At 44.9% G+C, this 21,079-nt stretch overlaps 5 protein-coding genes and 1 long non-coding RNA gene across 8 annotated transcripts; 4 read left to right on the top strand and 2 right to left on the bottom strand.

The window, feature by feature from the left end:
• Positions 1–265: 265 nt before the first annotated feature.
• zgc:158803 (LUC7 domain-containing protein) lies at positions 266–4,766 on the top strand. The gene is made up of 10 exons (XM_057035407.1): positions 266–548; positions 961–1,055; positions 1,858–1,956; positions 2,486–2,596; positions 2,707–2,850; positions 3,004–3,180; positions 3,254–3,411; positions 3,481–3,510; positions 3,632–3,787; positions 3,866–4,766. Exons 1-10 carry the CDS (start codon positions 488–490, stop codon positions 4,089–4,091), a joined length of 1,257 nt encoding a protein of 418 aa, XP_056891387.1. The 5' UTR covers positions 266–487; the 3' UTR covers positions 4,092–4,766.
• On the bottom strand, positions 4,489–6,843 carry LOC130527188 (uncharacterized). Its single transcript, XR_008950951.1, has 2 exons — positions 6,091–6,843; positions 4,489–5,283 (listed from the first exon to the last, which is right to left on the bottom strand). It is a non-coding gene; the product is annotated as an uncharacterized LOC130527188 (long non-coding RNA).
• On the top strand, positions 5,683–7,461 carry pane1 (proliferation associated nuclear element). Its single transcript, XM_057035420.1, has 6 exons — positions 5,683–5,887; positions 6,144–6,220; positions 6,377–6,475; positions 6,607–6,686; positions 6,856–6,947; positions 7,138–7,461. The coding sequence occupies exons 1-6, from the start codon at positions 5,798–5,800 to the stop codon at positions 7,285–7,287; spliced, it is 588 nt and encodes a 195-aa protein (XP_056891400.1). The 5' UTR covers positions 5,683–5,797; the 3' UTR covers positions 7,288–7,461.
• Positions 7,462–8,398: 937 nt separating this feature from the next.
• Positions 8,399–9,610, bottom strand: mb (myoglobin). Of its 2 annotated transcripts, none has more exons than XM_057035424.1 (4): positions 9,484–9,610; positions 9,191–9,298; positions 8,816–9,035; positions 8,399–8,744 (listed from the first exon to the last, which is right to left on the bottom strand). In XM_057035424.1, exons 2-4 carry the CDS (start codon positions 9,271–9,273, stop codon positions 8,607–8,609), a joined length of 441 nt encoding a protein of 146 aa, XP_056891404.1. In that variant the 5' UTR covers positions 9,274–9,298; positions 9,484–9,610; the 3' UTR covers positions 8,399–8,606. The 2 variants fall into 2 exon arrangements, with proteins under 2 accessions (XP_056891404.1, XP_056891405.1); XM_057035425.1 differs by having other exon boundaries at positions 9,191–9,276; positions 9,484–9,543.
• Positions 9,611–12,362: 2,752 nt separating this feature from the next.
• LOC130527178 (serine hydrolase-like protein) lies at positions 12,363–16,212 on the top strand. The gene is made up of 12 exons (XM_057035415.1): positions 12,363–12,565; positions 13,071–13,214; positions 13,825–13,938; positions 14,160–14,201; positions 14,279–14,298; positions 14,396–14,470; positions 14,577–14,683; positions 14,750–14,829; positions 14,912–14,946; positions 15,031–15,107; positions 15,208–15,289; positions 15,744–16,212. Exons 1-12 carry the CDS (start codon positions 12,496–12,498, stop codon positions 15,885–15,887), a joined length of 990 nt encoding a protein of 329 aa, XP_056891395.1. The 5' UTR covers positions 12,363–12,495; the 3' UTR covers positions 15,888–16,212.
• Positions 16,213–16,686: 474 nt separating this feature from the next.
• On the top strand, positions 16,687–20,763 carry LOC130527177 (serine hydrolase-like protein). 2 transcript variants are annotated; one of them, XM_057035412.1, is made up of 13 exons: positions 16,687–17,099; positions 17,531–17,640; positions 17,714–17,857; positions 18,273–18,386; positions 18,518–18,559; positions 18,645–18,664; positions 18,749–18,823; positions 19,132–19,229; positions 19,301–19,380; positions 19,466–19,500; positions 19,610–19,686; positions 20,185–20,272; positions 20,361–20,763. In XM_057035412.1, coding segments are annotated over exons 1-13 (1,014 nt in total). In that variant the 5' UTR covers positions 16,687–17,097; the 3' UTR covers positions 20,490–20,763. The 2 variants fall into 2 exon arrangements, with proteins under 2 accessions (XP_056891392.1, XP_056891393.1); XM_057035413.1 differs by lacking the exons at positions 16,687–17,099; positions 17,714–17,857 and having other exon boundaries at positions 17,459–17,640.
• The last annotated feature ends 316 nt before the right edge of the window (positions 20,764–21,079 follow it).

Genomic DNA, 21,079 nt, shown 5'->3' with positions numbered 1-21,079 from the left:
GGCTGCGCGAGCCCCAAATTACGGCACTTCCGCGCAGCAGCGTGGGAGCGCGCAACGCGGTTACGCGCACGGACGGGAAGTAGAAGTGCAGGACGCAGTAAAACTTGGCAACTTTTAGACTATTTACGCGGTGCGAAAGTGCTGCGTGTCGCCGCGGAAGAGGCTGCTGCCGTCGGGTGTTTCCCCGGGTGACTTCGCGGCCCGAGGCGCCTCCGTCGCCGCCCTTTGATACCGTCTCTCGACGCGACGTTGGACCGGAGCTCGGCGGCGGTTCCGACCAGACGCTGCACTTGTTCCACCGAGTCTCCGGCGCTCACAAGTTCACGTTTGGCGTCTTCCAGGCTTTTCGCGAGAGTGTCGAAGTTGTGGACGCGCGCGAGCGTTTCCGTCTCGTGGGGACAAAGTAGCGGCGACAGCGAGGCCTGCTGACGGGGAGGCTGCATGTGTCGGGACTCCCGCAGCGTTAGCCGCTTCTACACGCACGAACATGTCGGCCCAGGCACAGATGCGGGCCATGCTGGACCAGCTCATGGGCACCGGGAGAGACGGTGAGGAACGGGAAGGTGGCCTGGAAAGGGCCACCTGCTCGCGGCACGCGTGCATGTTGTTGGTCCAACTAGCCGGGAAGCTAACGCGCTAGCTCCGCGGCGGCGGTGAGGTGTGCTCGGACCCCGGGCGTGCTAACGGCACATCCAGCGCTCTGCCTACCTGTTGTGCTACACGCCTTCACCACATTACTTTACACATAAGTTGTGAAAACTTTGGCTTCTTACGTCGTGTCTTAGTTGCTAATTTCCGGTGTTTGATCAAAGGGGCCGTTTCCAGTTTTATTCAAACATCCTCGGGTTACAGATGTTGGGCTCATTCATCCGATATTCCAGCCTGGTTTAAGTGCGTGTCATCATTCACGACGACGTGTCGAACCTTAACATGTGTGCGTGTGTTGGTTTTCATTTGAAGGCGATTCCATGAGGCAGAGAATTAAATTCACGGATGAGCGAGTGTGCAAGAGTCACCTGCTGGATTCGTGTCCCCACGACATCCTGTCCGGCACCGTGAGTACCACCGTCCACCACAGAGAAGCACACCTTCCAGACAGGTACAGCAGTCACAAAGAGAGCAGAAATAAAGTGTTTCAGAACAGCTGGGTGAGGTCACGAGATGCAGCAAACCTGAACCAAAGAGGCGACTTCAACCGAGTTATTGTACTGTTCAGTAACGTCACTTCCTGCTAAAAATGACATTTATCCAGCAGATATTTTAGCAATCATCAAACTGATGAGTCATGAAAACATCAGCCGCCATATTTAGGCGCTTAGCAGTTTCTGAGTGACTGGGATGAGAGGTCAAGCATCCGTGACCTCTGGGGGGCTGTCAAGACTGACCCAAGTTCAAAGGTCGGTCAGGTCAAGTTTAGTCTCAGACGTACAGCTCGAGGTCGACACGTCACAGACTTTCCAACGCCATGTGAAGCCGTGTGACGTCTATTGGGCTGCGTTTAATCGCACGTCTCCTTTAGGTGTTTTTTCTTTCTCGTCCACGTTATGTTTTGAGCCGAGTGGCCGCCAATAAAGGCGGTTAAAACTTACCGTGACGATTCCTCAGAGTGACGGATACGACGCAGCCAGGTTTCAGAACGACGTGATCGGATCGGTGAATTACGACGTAACAAACCGGCCACTCCGATAAAATAAAATGTGTGCTGTCAGAGCAGAGCTCTAAAATTGGATCATGGAAAAAACTGTGTGCACTTTTATGAGGCTCTAAACAATTGGAAGAAAAGGTTATTTTATGTGTTCGGGGAGGCGATGCACTGCACACGAGCCTCTTTTAACGGAATAATTGTGATTTCCTCAGCGAATGGACCTGGGAGAGTGCATGAAAGTTCACGATTTGGCCCTCAGAGCCGACTACGAGATCGCCTCAAAGGAGCACGAGTACTTCTTTGAACTCGATGTAAGTTTTTCACACTCGCTCATAATATTCAGGCCATACGACTGACGAATCTCCATAAACTACATCAAATAGGTAATAACCTCTTCGCTGACTGAGATTTCCCTTTATAACATGATTATTACTCATGTATAACGCACTCGTCTCACGAGGGCTTATTTGATGCCTTTTATTACCTGCATACTTTCAATCGTGTCGGTTACCATTTTCCAAAAATATACAACTTCTTTCTTGAGTTATTGTTTCCATTTGTTTGAAGCTGGTTTTTGTTTTTCACACATTCGGAAATGTCAGAATCGTGGAAGCGAAAACAGCCAAAAGTTTAGCGCCGCTTCCCACGCGTAGATTCACTGGAGTTAAAAGATGTGACACGTTTTAGAAGGCATCACATCATCTGCTGAACTTATTTTACATGTGGTTTCACTTTCACTTCAAGGATGATTTCTGTGAGCGTGTTATTAGTTCGACTGAACTAAGTAGATTTGATTTGAATTGGTGAGTAAAAGTGAAAAAGCTTGTGTTTCTGTCCCAGGCTGCTGAGCACCTTCAGTCCTTCATCGCTGACTGTGACCGGAGGACCGAGCTGGCCAAGAAGAGGCTAGCAGAGACTCAGGATGAGATCAGTGCTGAGGTGGCTGCCAAGGTGACCCTCGCTCCCTTCCTCTTCTGATTGGGGGGGTTCCTCACGCCAGTCTGGGCTGATGTCAGACAGTAACCGTTGCTCACGTCTCTCCTCTCCTCCGCCACTCAAAGGCCGAGCGTGTCCACGAGCTGAACGAAGAGATCGGAAAGATGCTGGCCAAAGCCGAGCAGCTCGGGGGCGAAGGGAACGTGGAAGAGGCCCAGAAGGTCCTGGAGAACGTGGAGAAGTCTCGCGGTTTGAAGAAAGATGCAGAGGTCGACATTTAACTGAGCTTTTTATTTTTCTGTGACGATAAACCGAGAGACGAATGAACTAACGTTCAGGACGCGGCTTCGTCCAGATTTATATGAACATTTTTAAGCCTTTATTCTTTATTCTGGCTTCATCTTTCCTCAATGTTCTTGCAGGAAGTGTACAGAAACTCAATGCCTGCCTCCACCTTCCAGCAACAGAAGCTGCGGGTCTGCGAGGTGTGTTCTGCCTATTTAGGTCTTCACGACAACGACCGGCGCCTGGCCGACCACTTCGGGGGCAAACTGCACCTCGGCTTCATCGAAATCCGGGAGAAACTTGAAAAGCTGAGGGTGAGCTGCACAGAAGAGACGGGCGTGTGTGTGAGGCGGCCCTAAAGAGCCACGTTGGTTTTGATCCGTGCAGAAAGCGGTTATGGAGAAGCAAGAGAAAATGCGGACGAGGAGACGAGAGGAACGCGAAAAAGAGGAGAGGGAGCGACAGTGGGAGATGGAGCGGGAGCGGGAACGCGAAAGGGAGAGAGAATGGGAGAGAGAACGAGACAGAGAGAGGGAGCGTAGGAGGTAAGGCTGCAAGGATACAAGGATGCAAGGATGAGTTCGACACAGACGCTGACCGTGTTTTGCCTTTAGGTCCAGATCAAGAAGCGGAGATCGCTACAGGTGTGTCTGAAACTGCCGTTTTCAGTTGTGTGCACAGTGGATGCAGCCAATCAAAAACCTGCACGTACACCTACGGAGGCGTGGCCTGTCTGGCAAAACCTGCTCTCCTTTGTTTTCTCAGGGACGGCCGCAGTTCATCCTCCCACCGTTCGAGGCGCCACCATTCCTCTCATTCCAGAGAAGACGGCGGAGAACGGGATCGAGAGCGAGAAAGGAAACATCGGCACAAGGAGAGGCACCGCTCGCACTCCCACTCTCATCGGCACAAGAGGAAGAGGTTCCGTGTTGACTCTGACATAATGTGACACCAAGTTGTTCAAAGGGCTGCAGGTGCTGATTTTTCTATCTCCTTCAGAGACAGATCATCTCCCCCCCGTGAAAGAGAGCGCTCGCCATCCCAGGAGAAATGGCGTGAAGACAGGGCAGGAGTGAGGGCAGACCACAGAGACTGGGAGGACAGGGAGAACAGGGAGAAGTCTCCTTCCATGGACAAAGGCAGGGGCAGAGACCGAGAGCGGTCCCTGTCGTTTGAGCGGGACCGACCCTCCAGCTCAGATGAGCGAGAGTCTGGGGAGATCTGAGCAGGAGGCGACGTTTTTGAGACTCATCGTTAGGTTATGAAGAGAGATATTCTTGCTGGTGCGAATGCGTGTGCGGCTCTGTGTCAGCTTTGTATCTTTATTCATGCTTAAAAGTGACCCGAGGTGAAATGGGGTGGGGGGGGCAGCGGTGGTGGTGGATAACCCATTACAAACCAATTTTTATTTGACTGTTTATTTTGAGAAAAGTTAGGGAAGAGTGAATAAGAACAAAATGGAAGCCTTAATTTCAATCTAGTTTTATTTCATTCAGTTTAAAGTGCTGTCATTATTGTCTTTAGTTGGATCGTAGTTTGTTTTTTGTTTTGAAAGGTTCCGTTCCAGCACAGCGAGACATTAACGTTGTGTTGGAACTGAGCTGTGGGTGACTGATGGCATATTTTGTGTTTGTATTTTAGTCACTGATTTAAAGCCATAGTGTCAGAAAAAATCCCATGGAGCCCCAAACATCATTGCTATCACGAGCTTTGATCTCCCCCTCTGAAAGAAAAGAAACCAGTTATTTTAATGGCGGTCTGTCAGACCCGTGTATCACACATTTACATACTGACGTACGAAAGACTTGGACTTGTTTCCTGTTTGCTGTGTTACATCCTTGATCTTGAGGAATCTACTTTGCTGTGTCCCCATTAAACTCAATAAAATGTCCTGCTTCCATTTGATTCGTGTTTTTATTCCTCATCACTGCATTATATCTCGAGCTTTTAACACCATGTTGGTAAAAGACCAGCAGAAAACCATTTCTTACCCAGACTTTGAAGCTTGCCCCTGTAGTTACATCTAGAATGTAAATTCATATGTATTTTGTGCTTGAAGCAAACGTGCTGAGATCAAAGACTATTGGCTTTGATATCTGCAAGGTCAAAGTCCCTCTGGAATCCAGAACGTCACCAAAACGCCACCAGCTCTTACTTGGCCTATTGTCAACATTTATTGACAGACAGACGTCGCCTGTCACATAATCTGCTTGGCAGAAGTAATTAAATGTGTAATATAGACGCACATTTCGGGTCGCATTTTAGATTTGTGATGTTTGACTGCATTTGCAGTGGAAGAACTGCCTAAAATGTTCTGCATACTTGTAATTCGGTGAACGGCCTGTAGATGGTGTCACATAACCGAGTCGATGTATCGTCGTTTTTATTCATCAAATAAACGTTAGAAGGCAGGACATCTGGAATAAGAACAATAAAACAAAGGAATTTAACAAATACGAAATCAGTCAGTTTTACTATAGGAAAGAAGACAATGTATCCAGAAGTTTAAGGTCTGGTCCTATAAGACTCAACGACCATATGCACAGAAGAAATGAAACAAACACACAATGTGCCTGTGTAGCGAAAGAGGAAGTTCGTAATGTACTTGGCTGACGAAAAACAAGGAGCTGGGAAACGAATAAAGACTGTCAGACTGCGGGGAGTACTAGAGAACCAGAACCAAGTCAGGGAAGCTAAATATACATTCACCCAAGAACACAATGCTTCAATATGTACTGGAGTCTGTTAGACGCTCCAGTATGATAGGTGGCGCTAGGCACCGTTACTGTTTGTAGGCCACTATAAAATCGACGAAGAAGAAGACGACGACGAAGAAGAAGAAGAAGAAGAAGACGACGATACGTCATGGCGTCATTTGCGTGACGACGTTGGCGCGCAGAAAGAAACAGGCGGAATGAAGAGATTACTTAAATGAAATTACACTACGTTGTATTTTCAATCGTGATGTCGTTGTTGAAGCCGTTTAGTAAGTTGCCTGGTTTGAACACAGCCAACATTTTGGTGAGTGGGTTTTATGACAAAACCTTTCGGTGTTTATTATTTCCACGTTACTGGCTGGTAACGTTTTTGTTTACGGACATATATACGGTATATATATGTCGATATATAAGTTTAACGATATTAAACTGTCGATATTTAAGTTGACGTGTACATATTTCCGTAATTCCAGATTATATGTGATCAGTATAGAACGTGTCGCTCACCTGAACCAGCCTGAGATCTCCTGTGTCAGGTGTTCTTGCTTTGGTTCTTCCAGCTGGTGGAGAGCGAAGAGCAGCTGCAGCAGCCTTTAGCAGATGTTCTGGTGGAGGAGGCCACTTTCACCGTGAACGTGTGAGTAAAGCGCTCCCCTTTCTCCAGGATGCTCACGGAAGCAGGTTTTAAGGAGGCAGACACTGGCATTCCTGCAGAATGGGGTTATTTAGGGGGTTCTTTTGACAATAAATCACACAATCCACAAAAGATTAATCAAGTTTAGCCCTCATACAGGAGACTCGCAAAGACTCTGCCTTTACCTGTGGAAAATGAGGAGAGTCGTCCGAGGATCGACTTGGTGGTGTTCATCATCCACCTGTCCTCAGAACTCAGGTACCCATACAATAAAAGCTTCACATTCAATGCTTAATCTTTATACAGTAAAGCAAAGCTCCAGTATCCACTCGTGCTTCGTTTAGTGGGAAAGACACCTTTGTTTACCTTGTGGTTTTGTCTTGCTCAAGCCTGCAGTCAGCAGAAGCATCCCTGAAACATTTGGACTCTGGATATTTCCTTGGAAAAGTCTGCTTCATGGTCACTAATGGTACAGAAAATGCTTTTGGCAGCTCAATGAAACACATAAACTGCAATGTAGCGCAGAACTGACGACACTGCTTTCATTTATTGTTGTAAAAGGACCCTTGCAGCGTTCTGCTGATGCTGTTTTGCTCATCCATCACCGTGACTGCCGTCCTGTGTGTCTGTCTCTGTAGCTCGTGATGCTTCAGTGCCTCCAGAGCGTCTCGACGCCGTGAGAAAGCTGGCTGCTTCGCTCCAGAGCCCTTTACTCTTTGCAGAGGATCAGGTCTGTTTGATTTCCACTTCAGGTCTTTATAGCTCCTAAGTTAAGGTATTAAAAACCACTTAAACCACCTAGAAAAAACTAAATTAGCAAAGAAAGCTGACTGTAATCTCTAATGTTTCCGTGTTAACATCCAAAAGTAACCGCGCATTTCATCAAACACAAATGTATGAAACGTGTCTGCTCCCCCCAGACACCAAACGGTTTGACCACTGCCACAGAGAGGCTGCTGACCATCCTGAAGGGAGCTGCTGGCCTCGTTCCCATGGCAACGGCCCTCTACCTGTCCAACCTCACCCGCTACACTCTGCCCTTTGATATCGACCAGCCCACCTTTGACTGACCGCCTGGTTTCTTTCTGTTGGAGATGTCTGTCTAACCTTTTCATATTTGTATTGATTTTTAAGCACGTTAACATATTCCTGTTATTTTAATCTTAATGCCGAACAGATACGCCTTCTTGCTCTGGGTGCACATGACTTTGTTCTTTAAACCAAATAAAATCATAAACATAGCACCAACTCTCTTGTGTGACATTGAGAGAGACATTTCAAGAGAAATGCACATAAAGGCGTCAGGCGCCATTATTGGAGTGGGAGGCTCAGCATCCTGTACCTGCCCCCCCCGCTCTGCCCCCTGGCCCACTGGGAGCTACACACTCATGGACCTGGGGCAGAGAGGACCCCCCGGTACAGGCAGACCATGTCAACACGCAGGAGTCGGCGATACTCGCCGCTGCGCCACCAGGAAACCTTGTGTTTGGTTTCTATACACATATAAGATTATTTAATCTGCGTGCAGCTCCTGAGGATAGTGCACGTTGGAGGTTAAATGATGCAAACAGACGCCACACCGAGACAATAATACCCTGCTTGGTCAGGGTCACATGCTTGCCTGGCCCACTTCAGTGAACAGTTGCTCAGCTATCACCCGTGTGAGCCAACGTGCTGTGCCTGGTGTCACGTCTGCACGAGTGGCCCTCATGCACAGTCATCCAAAGGGCAGGTTCCCCCAACACGGTTAGAAACTGGAAAAGGGGGGTGTTGATAAGGGCGAATATCTTTGTGCTGTTTCAGACGTCACAAACTGAGGAACACGACGACGATATTAAGACAAGAGGGTTTATTTTCGCTTCTTTTCGCTGTATAATGTGAAAAAAAATCCATTTAGGATTCAATTTTGATGTTTTTTTTGTGCTTATTTTACCAAGTACATCTTTTTCTCTGAACATTATCAGGATTTATCTCCACCAGCTTCCACATGTGAGTCTTAGTGAGTGATAATTAGGCTATTTTCTAAAGTGGCCACCAAAAAAACTCATTTATTTTGTCCACTGTCTGAATTTTGTTTTTTGCATGTGTTGAAATCTGAATAATGTGAGATTTTAGTGACAAGATGTAACAATGTTGAGTTGAGTCGGAGGAGAATTACAGAAGATCTGATGAATGACAACATTGATCGACACGCAGAATTTATTTTTTCAGCAAAAGATCCACTAACAGGAAAATATTGCGATCTACAACATTGTTTAGTCACGATCCATTGAGGTTACAAATGTAAACAATGTCATTGAACTATTCCAGCGTCATTTATCGGAAATGAGCAAAAGAAACCGCAGATTTTTAAAGGCCCTGGATGCTGGAAACGTCTGTGTGATGGCGTTTAGCTGAAGCCGAGGTCTTTGTAGGTCACGTCAATGTCAGCGATGATGGTGGCCATGACGTTCTTCAGGGCCTGCTGCCCGGCTGCATCCAACCCAGCCTTCTCCTCCATGACCTTCCCGATGACCTCAGCGATCAGCTGGTGAGAGAAACCTTCATAACAACACACGGGCCAGAACACCAGAACATGGGCCAGAACACCAGCCTCACCTTGAAGTTATTAATGGGTATCTTGTGCTTGGTGGCATGAGTGTTGGCAAGAGGTTGGAGGAGGGCTGCGTGGTTACCTTTGGCCTTCAGGAGCTCACCCAGCTTTTTCAGCACAGTGGCGCCATGGGCCGACACCGCAGCGTTACCTGCCAGGTCGCTCTTCGTAATGCCAGCAAATTTGGGGAAGAGCTGTTGAGTTTCTGGATTCTCTGTGAATAAACTAAAAGAAAAGAAGAGGAAATGCAGCGAGAACCTGCTGGTTGATATTCAGCCGCAATAACAGGGGGGAAGTCTGCATAGATAACTTTCAGAATTCCATCAGTAAATGCAAAAAACCCCCAATAAGGTTCTGCTCGTGTCCTGGGAGTCACTAACCGGGTCAGCACCATTCCCCCGTGAGCACCGTAGTCCGCCTCGACTGGACCCCAGAACTTCAGAACCGTTTCAAAGTCAGCCATGACCTCAGAGGAGTGAAACGAAACACTGGTTTCAGGGTTAAAAGCAGAATAAAACAACCAATGACAGACAAAAACAGACAAAAAGCAGCGTCTCGCGTTACCAGGGGCACTTCCCAAAAATATTTCACAACAGATTTGTATTTTTTTGTTAGATAATTTATTATAAACACAAACTCAACAATTACTGGGCATTAAAAGAAAAGTTATTACCTGCAAAGTTGTGAAATATCCCGTCACACTAAAGTGAGAATTTCAGCTTGACCTGAGTCCCCCTCCCGCGAACACTAATCTTTTATACCCCCTCTGTTCTACCAATTAAAGTATTCCAGCCCCCCCCACCACCACCACCTACTTCACATCTCTTTCCATCCGCTGACCTTTCCGGATTTAATCAGCTTTGACATGTCTGATATGAAAAAGGTCCATTCTATCTTTGATTTACCGATACTGAAAATTTTGTTTGCAGTTGTGTTAAATTCAAGTGATTTATTATTTGTCAAGCTCATGTGAGGGTTGTGAAACAAACTGTGAACTAGAGGGAACCAAACCCCACAGATCAAATCTCTTGAATCCTGAGTCTATGAGGTGATCGGGTCCAACATTAGAATCAGCAGCAATGATCGGGGTCCAACGATCAGCTCCAAAAGGATCCATCTGTCCTCATCTGACATGGCTCAGAACAGTGACACCTGCTGGCCGCTGGGAGGAATGGCAAAAACATCGATCACCTCATTAAGCTTCCCAAATCTTAACATCACTGTTGACGGACCGAATCTTTTCAGAAAATACAATTTTAAGTTTGTTCTATTTGTTCTGTCCTTCTGTGCTGCTCTTGTCCCGCTGCCTGGGTCAGTGTGTGTGTGTGTGTGTGTGTGGGGGGGGGGGGCTGCAGCAACCCAGACCTGCACAACACTCTCACTAACATGAGTACACACCATATCTGTAGCTGCAGGATGATGCTTCTGAGAGCTCCACTGGGGGCTGAACTCATATTGTCTCGATTGTGGCTGTTTGGTTTTAGTGTGTTTGTGGTCTGAATGTGTTCACGAACCTCATGAGCTGTTGAATTATGTCCACAAATCTCCGTGTACATATGTAGGGGTATGCATACACCTGTCCACATGATCAAAGGTGCATGTATATGTGGATGGGATTATATGTGTAGGATTGGATGTGTCAATGTGTATTGTTGCTCTATTTTTTCCTTCTTTCATGGTTTCCAAAGTCATCAGTAGTTTTTGTTGTTGATTTTGTGGTCTCTTTTTTTTCGTTCTTTCTCTTTTTAGGGCTTCTTTGGTAGTTGCTGTTGGTCTGCCTCGTTGTTTCTGTGATTGTTAGTTTGTATAGTTTCATAATTCTTAATATTCGCCACAACACGTGAAACCCTTCAGATGCTGGACAGGACAGAGCCCAGCAGTTCCTTTTTCATGGGGAATTTGTGTGGAAGTAAAATCATTCGGTGGCAATGGAATCTGTGGTTTTAGTACAATTGGTGGAGCCTCTAGTTCAGGCATGGGCAAACTAAGGCCCGGGGGCCACATGCGGCCCGTTAAACGTTTTAATCCGGCCCGCCAAACTTGAAAAATTAAATGAATAAACCTTGTTAATGTTAAATTTTCACTGCAATTCTGGTGTTTTCCCACTAGAAAAAAGACAGTCAGGAGGAGAGTGATGGTGATATCCTGAAGGATAACAGAACTTTCAGTGCTTTAAAATAGAAACGGTTATTAATTTTTTTTAAAAAGGCACATTTTATTCATTTGATTTTAAGTGTTTTAAGACTCATTCCAAAGTCAGATATTTTGTTGTAATGCTTCTCTTCATTTTCATTTGAAATTAAAGCACATGTTTTCTCCATATCCCAAGATGTGTATTTTTTCTCCAATTAGGTGAGCTTACCAAAGCACTCCATCCATCCATCTGCTCCTGGTCCGGCCCCTTTGTCAAATGTTAGAACCCATTGTGGCCCACGAATCAAAATGTTTGCCCACCCCTGCTCTAGTTTCTGTTTATAGTGTTTATAGTATGACTGTGTGTCCGCTGCAGAGCTTTGGATAGTTTTGCTTTAATGTCGCCATAGGTGACCTTTTCTACATATGAAACGAGCCCCAGCCTACAGCTCATGGGTCTTTCCAGCAGGGCAGTGTGCAGATGTAGAACCATGCACACAACCTCATCTGCTCTCACCTGTCCTGTGCAGGTGGCTTTAACGCCAAGTGGACTCCTCCCTGCTGGCTTTGCTGCTTCACAGAGCATAAGTCGTCTTCTCACCTACGTCAATTTTGAACGTCACACTACTATTTTAGATGTCAGTGTTGATCATCCAAGGATTAAAAACTGTTGCAACGCTGCCAAAGAAGAAAAAAAATCCTTATTCTCTTCTTCACCTTCATCCACAGATTTTGGCATCCTTCTTACATGACTACAATGTCCCTTTTCCCCCACACAGGACGTTTCCATTCAGTAAGAGATTCACATTTTGGATATGATGGAAAACTGCATTTGGACAGATGTTCCTTTGCTGAAGACAGTTATTCACATTTGCTATGTGTGTCTATTCAAAGCAACAGACCAAATAAAATATATGTGTTTGGAAATTTGTTCTTTGTAATGTTTAATGCGAGTGTGAGTGAATATGCTTTTATTTCTAGCAGTGGTCCTCTCAGCAGGGTGCTTGTGTGAGACCTAACACCAGCTTTTGCTGTCTAATCAGAACAAAGTGTTTATGTCAATGATGTTTTGGATTAAACACACTTCAGTGAATTTGCGTTCAATAAAATCAATTTGTTTTATTGCTTTAAAATTTGAAGGAAAATAGCACCTCTGTGTGTAGTTTTGGATGCTTAGTTTGAAATAAAATATTTTTTTATTTTCACGTTATGTGTGTTTTGATTGCTATGTGCATGATTTCTATATGATTATATATCGTATATATCGTATGTTCATATATGAACTGTGCCCTAGTTTTCCCTCCGTGGTTGCTCGGTAACAGGTACCGCGACTCTTCTTCGCTGTCATTGGTTGAGACGCTCGGGTCTCGTTTCATTTCATCCAATAGTAGTTGATCTATAAGTCACGTGTCTCGACACCCGGAAAAAGCCGTAAACAGTGACAATTTCAGAGACGTTTCGGGTCTTTCGCAGCACCTTCAAGTTTTATGTTTCGCTTTTCTCGTCACACTTATTTATACTTTTGGCTTTAAACTTCACTTGTCCGACAGAAATGTCTTCCAATATGATAAACGTTTTGAAAGGCGTCAGACACTTGACCTCCACCGCAATGAAACAAGCCGGTAACGAATTTCTTTTAAGTAATAAACAAAACCAATAATCTTAATATAATAAAATTGCATCGTTGCTCAAAATATTATCACTTCTAAACTTTGTTTCATTTGGATGTCTGACCAATTTAATAAACATAATTAGCGAATCTACTGAAGAAACCATAGAAATCTGTTGATTAATATTTTGAGTAATATTGGACCAGATGCAGAAAACTTAAATGATTATCGTGATAATTTCCGTGTTCAGAAATCGAATCCTTCATTAATAAAAACAGATGTGTCCAGGGAGGTTTCTCAAAGAGAATTACTGTTTTGGTATATTTTAAAATTATAAATTAGTACTGGTTGGGTTTTTTTGGTATAAAAATAGTAGAATTGTGTAGAAATGGCAGAAAAATATAGATTCTTTGAAATAAAAGAAAATGCACAAGGTAATGTTCAGCATTGTGTGCTTCCCAACACTAACAAGTCACACACGGTCATACGTGCACCACTGAAGCAGTGTTTTGTCCAGGGTTCGAGCTCTCGGTACCAGTTCCATGGGGAGAAATCAGGGGTAAAAGCTGGGGTCCTGATCATGGTCGTCCTGTGCTGTGCCTGCACGGCTGGGCTGACAACTGCGGGTCCTTCAACACCCTCATTCCTCTGCTACCCAAAGGTGACTGTTGTGTTCTTAATAAGTCAGATTTCATTAAGCCACACTGTAGTTTTTATGATTAATGAAGTGATGAATGATCCCTTAAAATCAATACAGATTAGAAATATTTTTCATTGTGTGTATGGAGTCTTCTGCTCGTTCTCTCTTATTTCTACGGCTTATGGTTATTTGATGTTTATTACCTCTGCCAAAGAGCTTATGTGACAGCCAGCGTTTGTGAATAAACTCTTCATCTTTCTGACAAAATAACTCGAAAGGTTATTGACAGATTTTTATGACATTTTCAGGATATATTTCTATGCACAGTATGTGTATATGCGAGTGGGAGCAACAGTGTTCCTGGGCTCTATCACAGCTGGTCTCTGCTCTTCTCACACCTTTTAGAGCTGGTGCCCTGAAACTTCTGACAGAATATCCCACATAAAGACTTTAGAATAAGTGGGATTGTATTCATACCTGTACTCTCAGGTTGGCCCGTCTCTCACAAACTCTGGATGTTGAACTTTGACCGGACGGACTAGAGATAATCAGTGACTTTACACGCTCAATCCTAATTGAATAATTTAACTTTTTTAATCGCTGTCACGCTTTTGGTTGTTGTCTCTGTCAGAGTGCAGATATGTGGCAATAGACCTGGCAGGCCATGGTCTGTCATCTCATCGCCCTCCTGGAGTTCTCTACTCTTTTCCTTATTATGTGATGGATGTACGCAGAGTCATCGACGGTGAGGTCGTGTGGTGGGATGATTATATGTTTTTAATATGTGTCTTTTATAAACGAAATGCTTCAGTAAGGATTTCCATGTAAATATGAAGTATTTACATAAATAATTCCAGCCAAATCCAGATTCTGTGGTGCAGTTTTCCAGTGATGTCATTCATTTCAGGTCAAATCTGGCTCTAGAAGTGTGATAAGATTGATGATCTCTGAAATTTGCTCCCTCAGCTCTGCAGTGGGATAAATTCTCCATTATTGGTCACAGCATGGGTGAGTGCAGCATTTCACCACTAACTAACCACCCAGTTGGATTCTTAGGGATTGAATCTCTTTTTTGTGTTGTCCAGGAGGCCACGTTGCTGGGATGGTAGGACCAGTTTTCCAGTGGTTGTCGGGCTCTTCTGCAGGAAGCATCAAATGCCTGGAGGTTGCCCTGTGCATGATCTGTCTTCTCCTCCCCACAGTTCAGTGCTCTCTACCCAGAGATGGTTGATGCGCTCGTATTCCTGGACTGTTATGGATTCTTACCAGCAGATCCGGTACGTTAACATCCCACAAATGAAAACGAATCGCGTTTTGTTTCAGGTTTTCCTGCGTCGGTGATGATATTTGACAGTCAGTGAAAATGTTTCTGTGCTCTTTCAGAAAGAGTTGCCTGATGTGATGCGGCGGGGGATGGATGAGATCATTCAGTTTGACAAAAGGCCTGAAGAGAAGACGAGAGTTTACACCTATGAAAATGCAGTGAAGAGGTGTTGATCAGTAGAAGTGAATATCCAGTCAGAGAGGAGCAGTAAAAATGTGCTTCTCTTCATTAGGCTGCTGGCTGGAAACCCGAGTATTTCAGAAGAATCTGTCCACAACATCTTAGAGCGAGGACTGGTCCAAGTGGACGGAGGTCTGTCTGGTTTTGCTCCTGTTTCTTATTGACTGTGGTTGTTTTAATAAAGCTGTTGCATCCTTTCTGTTTTCTCCTGCAGGTGTGGTGTTTTCCCGAGACTTTCGAATTAATCTGGTCCGTTTTAAGACCTTTAACTCTTTGTCCTTTTCTTCCAATCATGTCACAATGAAAGTAGACTTTTGTATTTTGCCACTGCAGAAAAACATCGCAAGGCAGAGTATGGAGCAGATAGTCGACATGCAGTCCAGGATAAAATCCCCTATTCTACTAGTCCTGTAAGACCCATCTCTTATTTACTTATTATTTAATCACTTCAATACAATATTAAAGTTGTTTATGTACGTTCACACACAATCATTTTTCCCAACCTTCCAGAGCCGAAGATGGTTTCAGTAAACAATACGACAAATCAGACACGTACAGATCAGCCCTCCTGCAGGTGTATCGTGAGAGAAAGGTGAGGCTGATATATTTATTCTCTGGTTTATTTAAGAGCTGCAGGACTCTTGTCCAGAGGTGGACTGAAGCTTCCTGAATGGTGCCGTCCTTTAAAGGAAGCAACCCTGCTACACAACATGGTTCAAGCAGAGCTACCTTTGATTCCAGGGGAATTCATTATTGCACACACTCTGTTGAGGACCGGTGCAGCATCAGGTCTGTAGGAGCTGCACCAATCGTCCTATCGTCTCTCTTTATGTTATCATGGAAAGGCAGACATTTGCATATCTGTGGTATTTAAATATGCCACTGTGCTTTTTAGAGATGGAACTTTGGGTAGATGGGTAAAATGGTATATTTTGCTAATTCTAGCAGCGACCTGATGCTGAGGGGTAGATGAATGATCACAACAATTAAACATAATTAGAGAAATAAATTGGGTTTAGCACTGACAAGCCTCGTCTGTCTTTCAGGACCTGATTGTTACAGTTCCTGGCGATCATCACGTCCACCTGAATAATCCTGAAGTTGTTGCTCCGGCTGTGTCCGACTTCCTCAAGACTAAAGTGCTCTCGCAGCCCCCCAGCCAGACAGCTTCTCCCAACGCCAAGTTATAAGAGACAGCATAAAGAAGGCCACCCTTTATCAACCCCGTTAAGACATTTAAACCTCCATCAACACATTTTATAATCAGTCACAGTTTTAAGCTCATTTTACCTTTACTGCACTTTGTAATACTTCATGTAATGTGGAGAAATTGTCCATAGTCACAGTATTGAGTTTTCCATGTTACACCAAGCTTGCGAAACTGGAAACTTCATAGAAATTTGATCAATATTTCTGTACTGTACTTATGAGCCTTTTGAGCAAATTGCCTGATAATGGGCTGGAGTTGCGTAACCCGTTGTGGGAGATAAAGCTCGACTGGTGTTACGGTGTGGAGCTCTGGCGCTGAGGTGTGTCACAGGCGTATTTTGAGGCTGCCGCTCCTTTACGTTGTACCCACCGCCTTTGAAGAATGTTTGATATTCACGCTGGCATCTTTGATTTCTGCTCCCCGTTATTAATATTTTAGCTGTTGCAGACTTTCCTCTGAAGATTTCCCCCTCCTGTTTTACCTCAGGAATGAAAACAAGTATTGAAGCAAAGGCGCCAGTGCTGCAGAAGCTCCATTGTGATGCTGCTTTTTGTGGCTGCGCCCTGTTCAAACATACATTAACATTGGCATTGATATGGTACTGATATTCACAAGTGGCTGCTTATTTCTGAGGACTAATTCAGCACGCAATCATTTGTCCTGAACAAGTTGAGGTGTGCCCAGCTTCCACTGGCAAGTGGAGCGAGTCTCAACCAGTTCAATCAGCTTAAGCTCCTGGAGAACGGCAAAGCACAGCGGGGGGGTGGGGGGGGGGGGGGTGGGGGGAGGTTATGGTTGACGTGGGCAGATAGGTGGAGAAGGATTCGGCTAACCCTCAGGCAAGGCTGAGCTTCCTGATCTGTGCCACCTGTGGCTCCACCTCTGGCTCCACCTGTGGCTCCACCTCTGGCTCCACCTGTGGCTCCACCCGTGGCTCCACCTATGGCTCCACCTGTGGCTCCACCTCTGGCTCCACCTCTGGCTCCACCTGTGGCTCCACCTCTGGCTCCACCTGTGGCTCCACCTGTGGCTCCACCTATGGCTCCACCTATGGCTCCTCAGTCCACACAAGCTACACCTGGCAGCTGAGGTGAAGCCTGCCTGCTCTGTTCATCCCAGGAGAAAAGCATGAAGCACATCCTGGCAGCATTGATGCAGGAGGTGGCACCAGGACCGGGTCCAGTACCTCGATGCAAGTTATAGGCACAATTTCTAACAGATACATTTGATTTAATGAGCTCATATGTCTAAGCTTTTTACTGCGTGGCTGCTGGTAAAACGATCTGTAGATACACCCAATGTGAAAGATAAAATCCATTTTAGATCATACGCATACTACACGAAATTTTAATGACGGAACGTGTGTTTGCTCCATATGGTCTGTGGGATGAAACTGATTTAATTCAATCTGTGATTTGAATTGAATATAAATTGGACTGAATATCGGTCCTTTATCGTCCTGACTTCTCTAATCAGTGTTTAAATTTGAAAGTTGACCTGCTGGCGTGACACGTTTACCATCAGCTGCATCGCCGCTACCTCGGTCAAAAAGCCATTGTACGACTTGAGTAAAGGTAACAAGCGACTTATACAAACCCTCCGATTTTGGACTGCACATCTGAGGCTGGTGAAGGAGGAAATACCCCAACAAATGCCACTTTATTATTGCGAACAAGGCGGGTGGAATAAGGACTCGGCTGTGCTTGTGACGGAAACTTCAATGGCGAAAGCAGGTAACAAAGATAATGAGGGCATTTGCTAAATGTGCTACTGCACTTGGGTGAGATTAGTGTGGGGTTCTGCCAGAGTCGCAGCTCTCTGTTCCGGTACCGTGGGGACAACTCAGGGGCCAAGTTTGGGGTCCTGATCATGGTCGTCCTGTGCTGTGCCTGCACGGCTGGGCTGACAACTGCGGGTCCTTCCACACCCTCATTCCTCTGCTACCCAAAGGTGACTGTTGCACACAACGTCTCTGTGTAATTAAGCATTTAATTCAGTAAATGTATCGACAGTAGGCCGTTAAATTAGCCTTAGATTATAGGAGCCATTGTGATAGTAACAGTAGTTTGAAAGTTTAAATGCAAAAACAAGCCCTTAACCTTTGTGCAACCACTATTGAGGGACTAGAATTGGGTTATTAAACATAAATTTTATATCTCGTACCAGAATAATAGTAAATCAAAACATTTACTGGGGTAAAATACATGTTCCTTATAATATCCAATATCAGAATTTTAATTGGGAAAACCAAATACCTGTTTTCAATCAAATCATGAGACACATATATATATAATTATTAATATGTATTGAGATACATAAAGCATGACACACCTACATTGTCCTTTATCTTTCTCCTCCCTTTTAGAGTACAGATATGTGGCGATGGACCTGGTAGGCCACGGGTGGTCATCACACCGTCCTCCTGGGACCTTTTATTCAGCTCTTGACTATGTGATGGATGTACGCAGAGTTGTTGATGGTGTGTAACTTAAAGTTATTTATCCCTGGGATTATTCTCCAGTCTGTGGTCAACTAAAACATTCCGTGAGTCTTCTGTAATGAAGCAGTTGGATTCTGCTGTTTAATGAGGTGTGAAATGAACCCCCACAGCTCTGCAGCTACAGAAATTCTCCATCATAGGTCACAGCATGGGTGAGTGCAGCTTTACCTCAGGGTTTGTTGCTAACGGTTATCGTTAACACCGCAGCAGTAAGTCAATTAAACCCTTTATTTACAGGTGGGGACATTGCTGCAGTGGTGCGTGTCTGATCTCTACCCTGTCTTTATGTTTGTCACGTAAGAGGTTGTCGTCGTGTTTAACGCACATCGTGTTTCTCGCAGTTTGCTGCTCTGTATCCTGACATGGTGGATGTTCTCATCCTTCTGGACAGTTTTGGAGTCTTACCAACAGCTACAGTATGAACCAGTTCAACAGCGGAAATTACCCTAAAAAGGGGGATCAGACGAGTCAGGAAATGCGTGTCGGAATTATGACACACACCAGGCAATACTCGGCTAATGGCTACAATTGTGGCTAAAAGAGAGATGCTAACTGGAACAATAGAAATAGTAGAGATTCTAATCCAGCTGTCCACACGCACACATTCAGACTTTTTATGTTCTATCAGACCCTTGAATAGGAAACAAAGATGCACATTTGTCTGTTTTCAAACTCACGTCCCAGACCTGCAGTTACTCGGGTGTGTGTTTGTTTTCTTGGTCAGACAGAATTACCCGCGGTGATGAGACGGGGCATTGAGGAGCTGCTGCACTATGAAAAAAGGAAGGAGAGGATCTACACCTATGAGGGGGCAGTAGAGAGGTATCACAAGAGTCCAGGGCTGTCCGTCATATTTCGGTGGCTCTGTGCCAACATCTGTCATTCCTGTTTAGGATGTTGGCAGCAAACCCCGGTCTGTCCAAAGAGTCTGTGCACGTGCTGCTAGAGCGAGGTCTAGTCCAACGTGAAGACGGTGCGTCTCGCTGGCCTCTCTGAGGACTAATCTCTCCTGCCTCCTCCCTCCTGCTGGCACACCAATGTTTTTTCCTCTTTTGCAGGGTTTGTCTTCTCCAGGGACCTGCGGGTTAACTTTGTGAGCCACCTCTCACCCTCCCAACGCCCACATTTGCCACTCTCTTTACGTATATCGTGTCTTCTGCAACAAAAGTCCAAATTTCAGTTTTCTGTGGATGTAATTTCAGAAAAATATTGTGCGCTTCAGTTTGGAGCAGAGCCTGGAGATGCTATCGAGGGTTCAGGCATCGGTTCTCATTGTCCTGTAAGAAACTGCTTGTTCTTGTCTGTAGGAGTTTACGTCACTTTGTCACATCTGTGCCACAACTGGCAGATTTTTCTAAAAGAAAAAGAATTGTGAGAATCTGTAGTGGATGGTAACTAAACCTAATTTTCTGAGATTCTGGTAGCAAAAATCCCCACTTGGAGGCCTTCGGCGTTTTAGATTCATCTAAAAGTTATTATTGGAGTCGAGAGTCATGTTATTATTCATAAATAATACAAACTTTTCTACGTTCAGCTCCGTTCTGGGCTTCTGTCCAATCATGTGTATTAACACTATATTACCCATAGAGGGGGGCTGCATGAGTATTTATTTAGTTATTTTCCTTGTAATTGAATAATATGTTAGCATTATTATAAAACATCTAACACGCCCTATTTAATTTTATGTTTATTTTATCCAAAATATGTGCCCACTGGATCTTCACTGTAAACATAATTCCCAGTATCAATAACCCAGTGCATGTTTCATCCCTCCCAGTGCACGAGATGGCTCTGAAAGAAGTCTTTCTGAACCATCCCAGAATGAATTGACCTCCACACTTCTCCAGTTTCTCCGTGACAGAGATGTGAGTTTGCAGAGCATCCGTCCTGGTGGTCTGGAAGAGATTCAGTGTCTCTGCAGCTAATCCTCCTTCTTGCCTGCGTTGGTTTCAGCACACGGTGGTGACGGTACCTGGCGACCATCACGCCCATCTCAACACGCCTGAAGCCGTGGCTCCCTTCGTCTCAGAGTTCCTGCAAAAGAAACTACTCACTGTCAACCTGCCAAGAGAGGAGTTGTAACTGAGCCCAATGAAGTCACAGTTGGGTTTTTTGGATATTCACACTACCATCAAGTCCCTTAACCACCTCTTTATAACTCACATTTTAGGCTTGAGCCTGTGCATCTGCCAGTAATAAAACAATGAAGTTTATGTTGTTTCCATCCTGCCACATCTTTCTTCATGACCTCTTTTCCACAGATCACTGTAACACAACATCCTATTTAATTTGTCTCTCTTGAAATTAAAAGTATCACATGATTTCTTATCACATTAAACCTTATTTGAATTCTTGAGCTTTGCCATATTTACTGTGTTGTGATAGCCACCTGTTGTGTCCACCAGCGTGTACGCAGCATTAATTACTACAGGAGGGATCGAAATTCCAGTTTTATTCTCATTTTCCATCCAGGAGACAACCTGTCAGTCAACACTCAGGGAGAAAACCTGTCAGTCAACACTCAGGGAGAAAACCTGTCAGTCAACACTCAGGGAAACAACCTGTCAGTCTACACTCAGGGAGACAACCTGTCAGTCAACACTCAGGGAAACAACCTGTCAGTCAACACTCAGGGAGACATCCTGTCAGTCAACACTCAGGAGATAACCTGT

The sequence above is a fragment of the Takifugu flavidus genome, chromosome 6 (assembly GCF_003711565.1).
Source record: "Takifugu flavidus isolate HTHZ2018 chromosome 6, ASM371156v2, whole genome shotgun sequence".
NCBI lineage: Eukaryota > Metazoa > Chordata > Actinopteri > Tetraodontiformes > Tetraodontidae > Takifugu > Takifugu flavidus.
The sequence above is the reverse complement of the archived record's forward strand: the minus strand, read 5'-3'. Positions and strand labels throughout refer to the sequence as shown.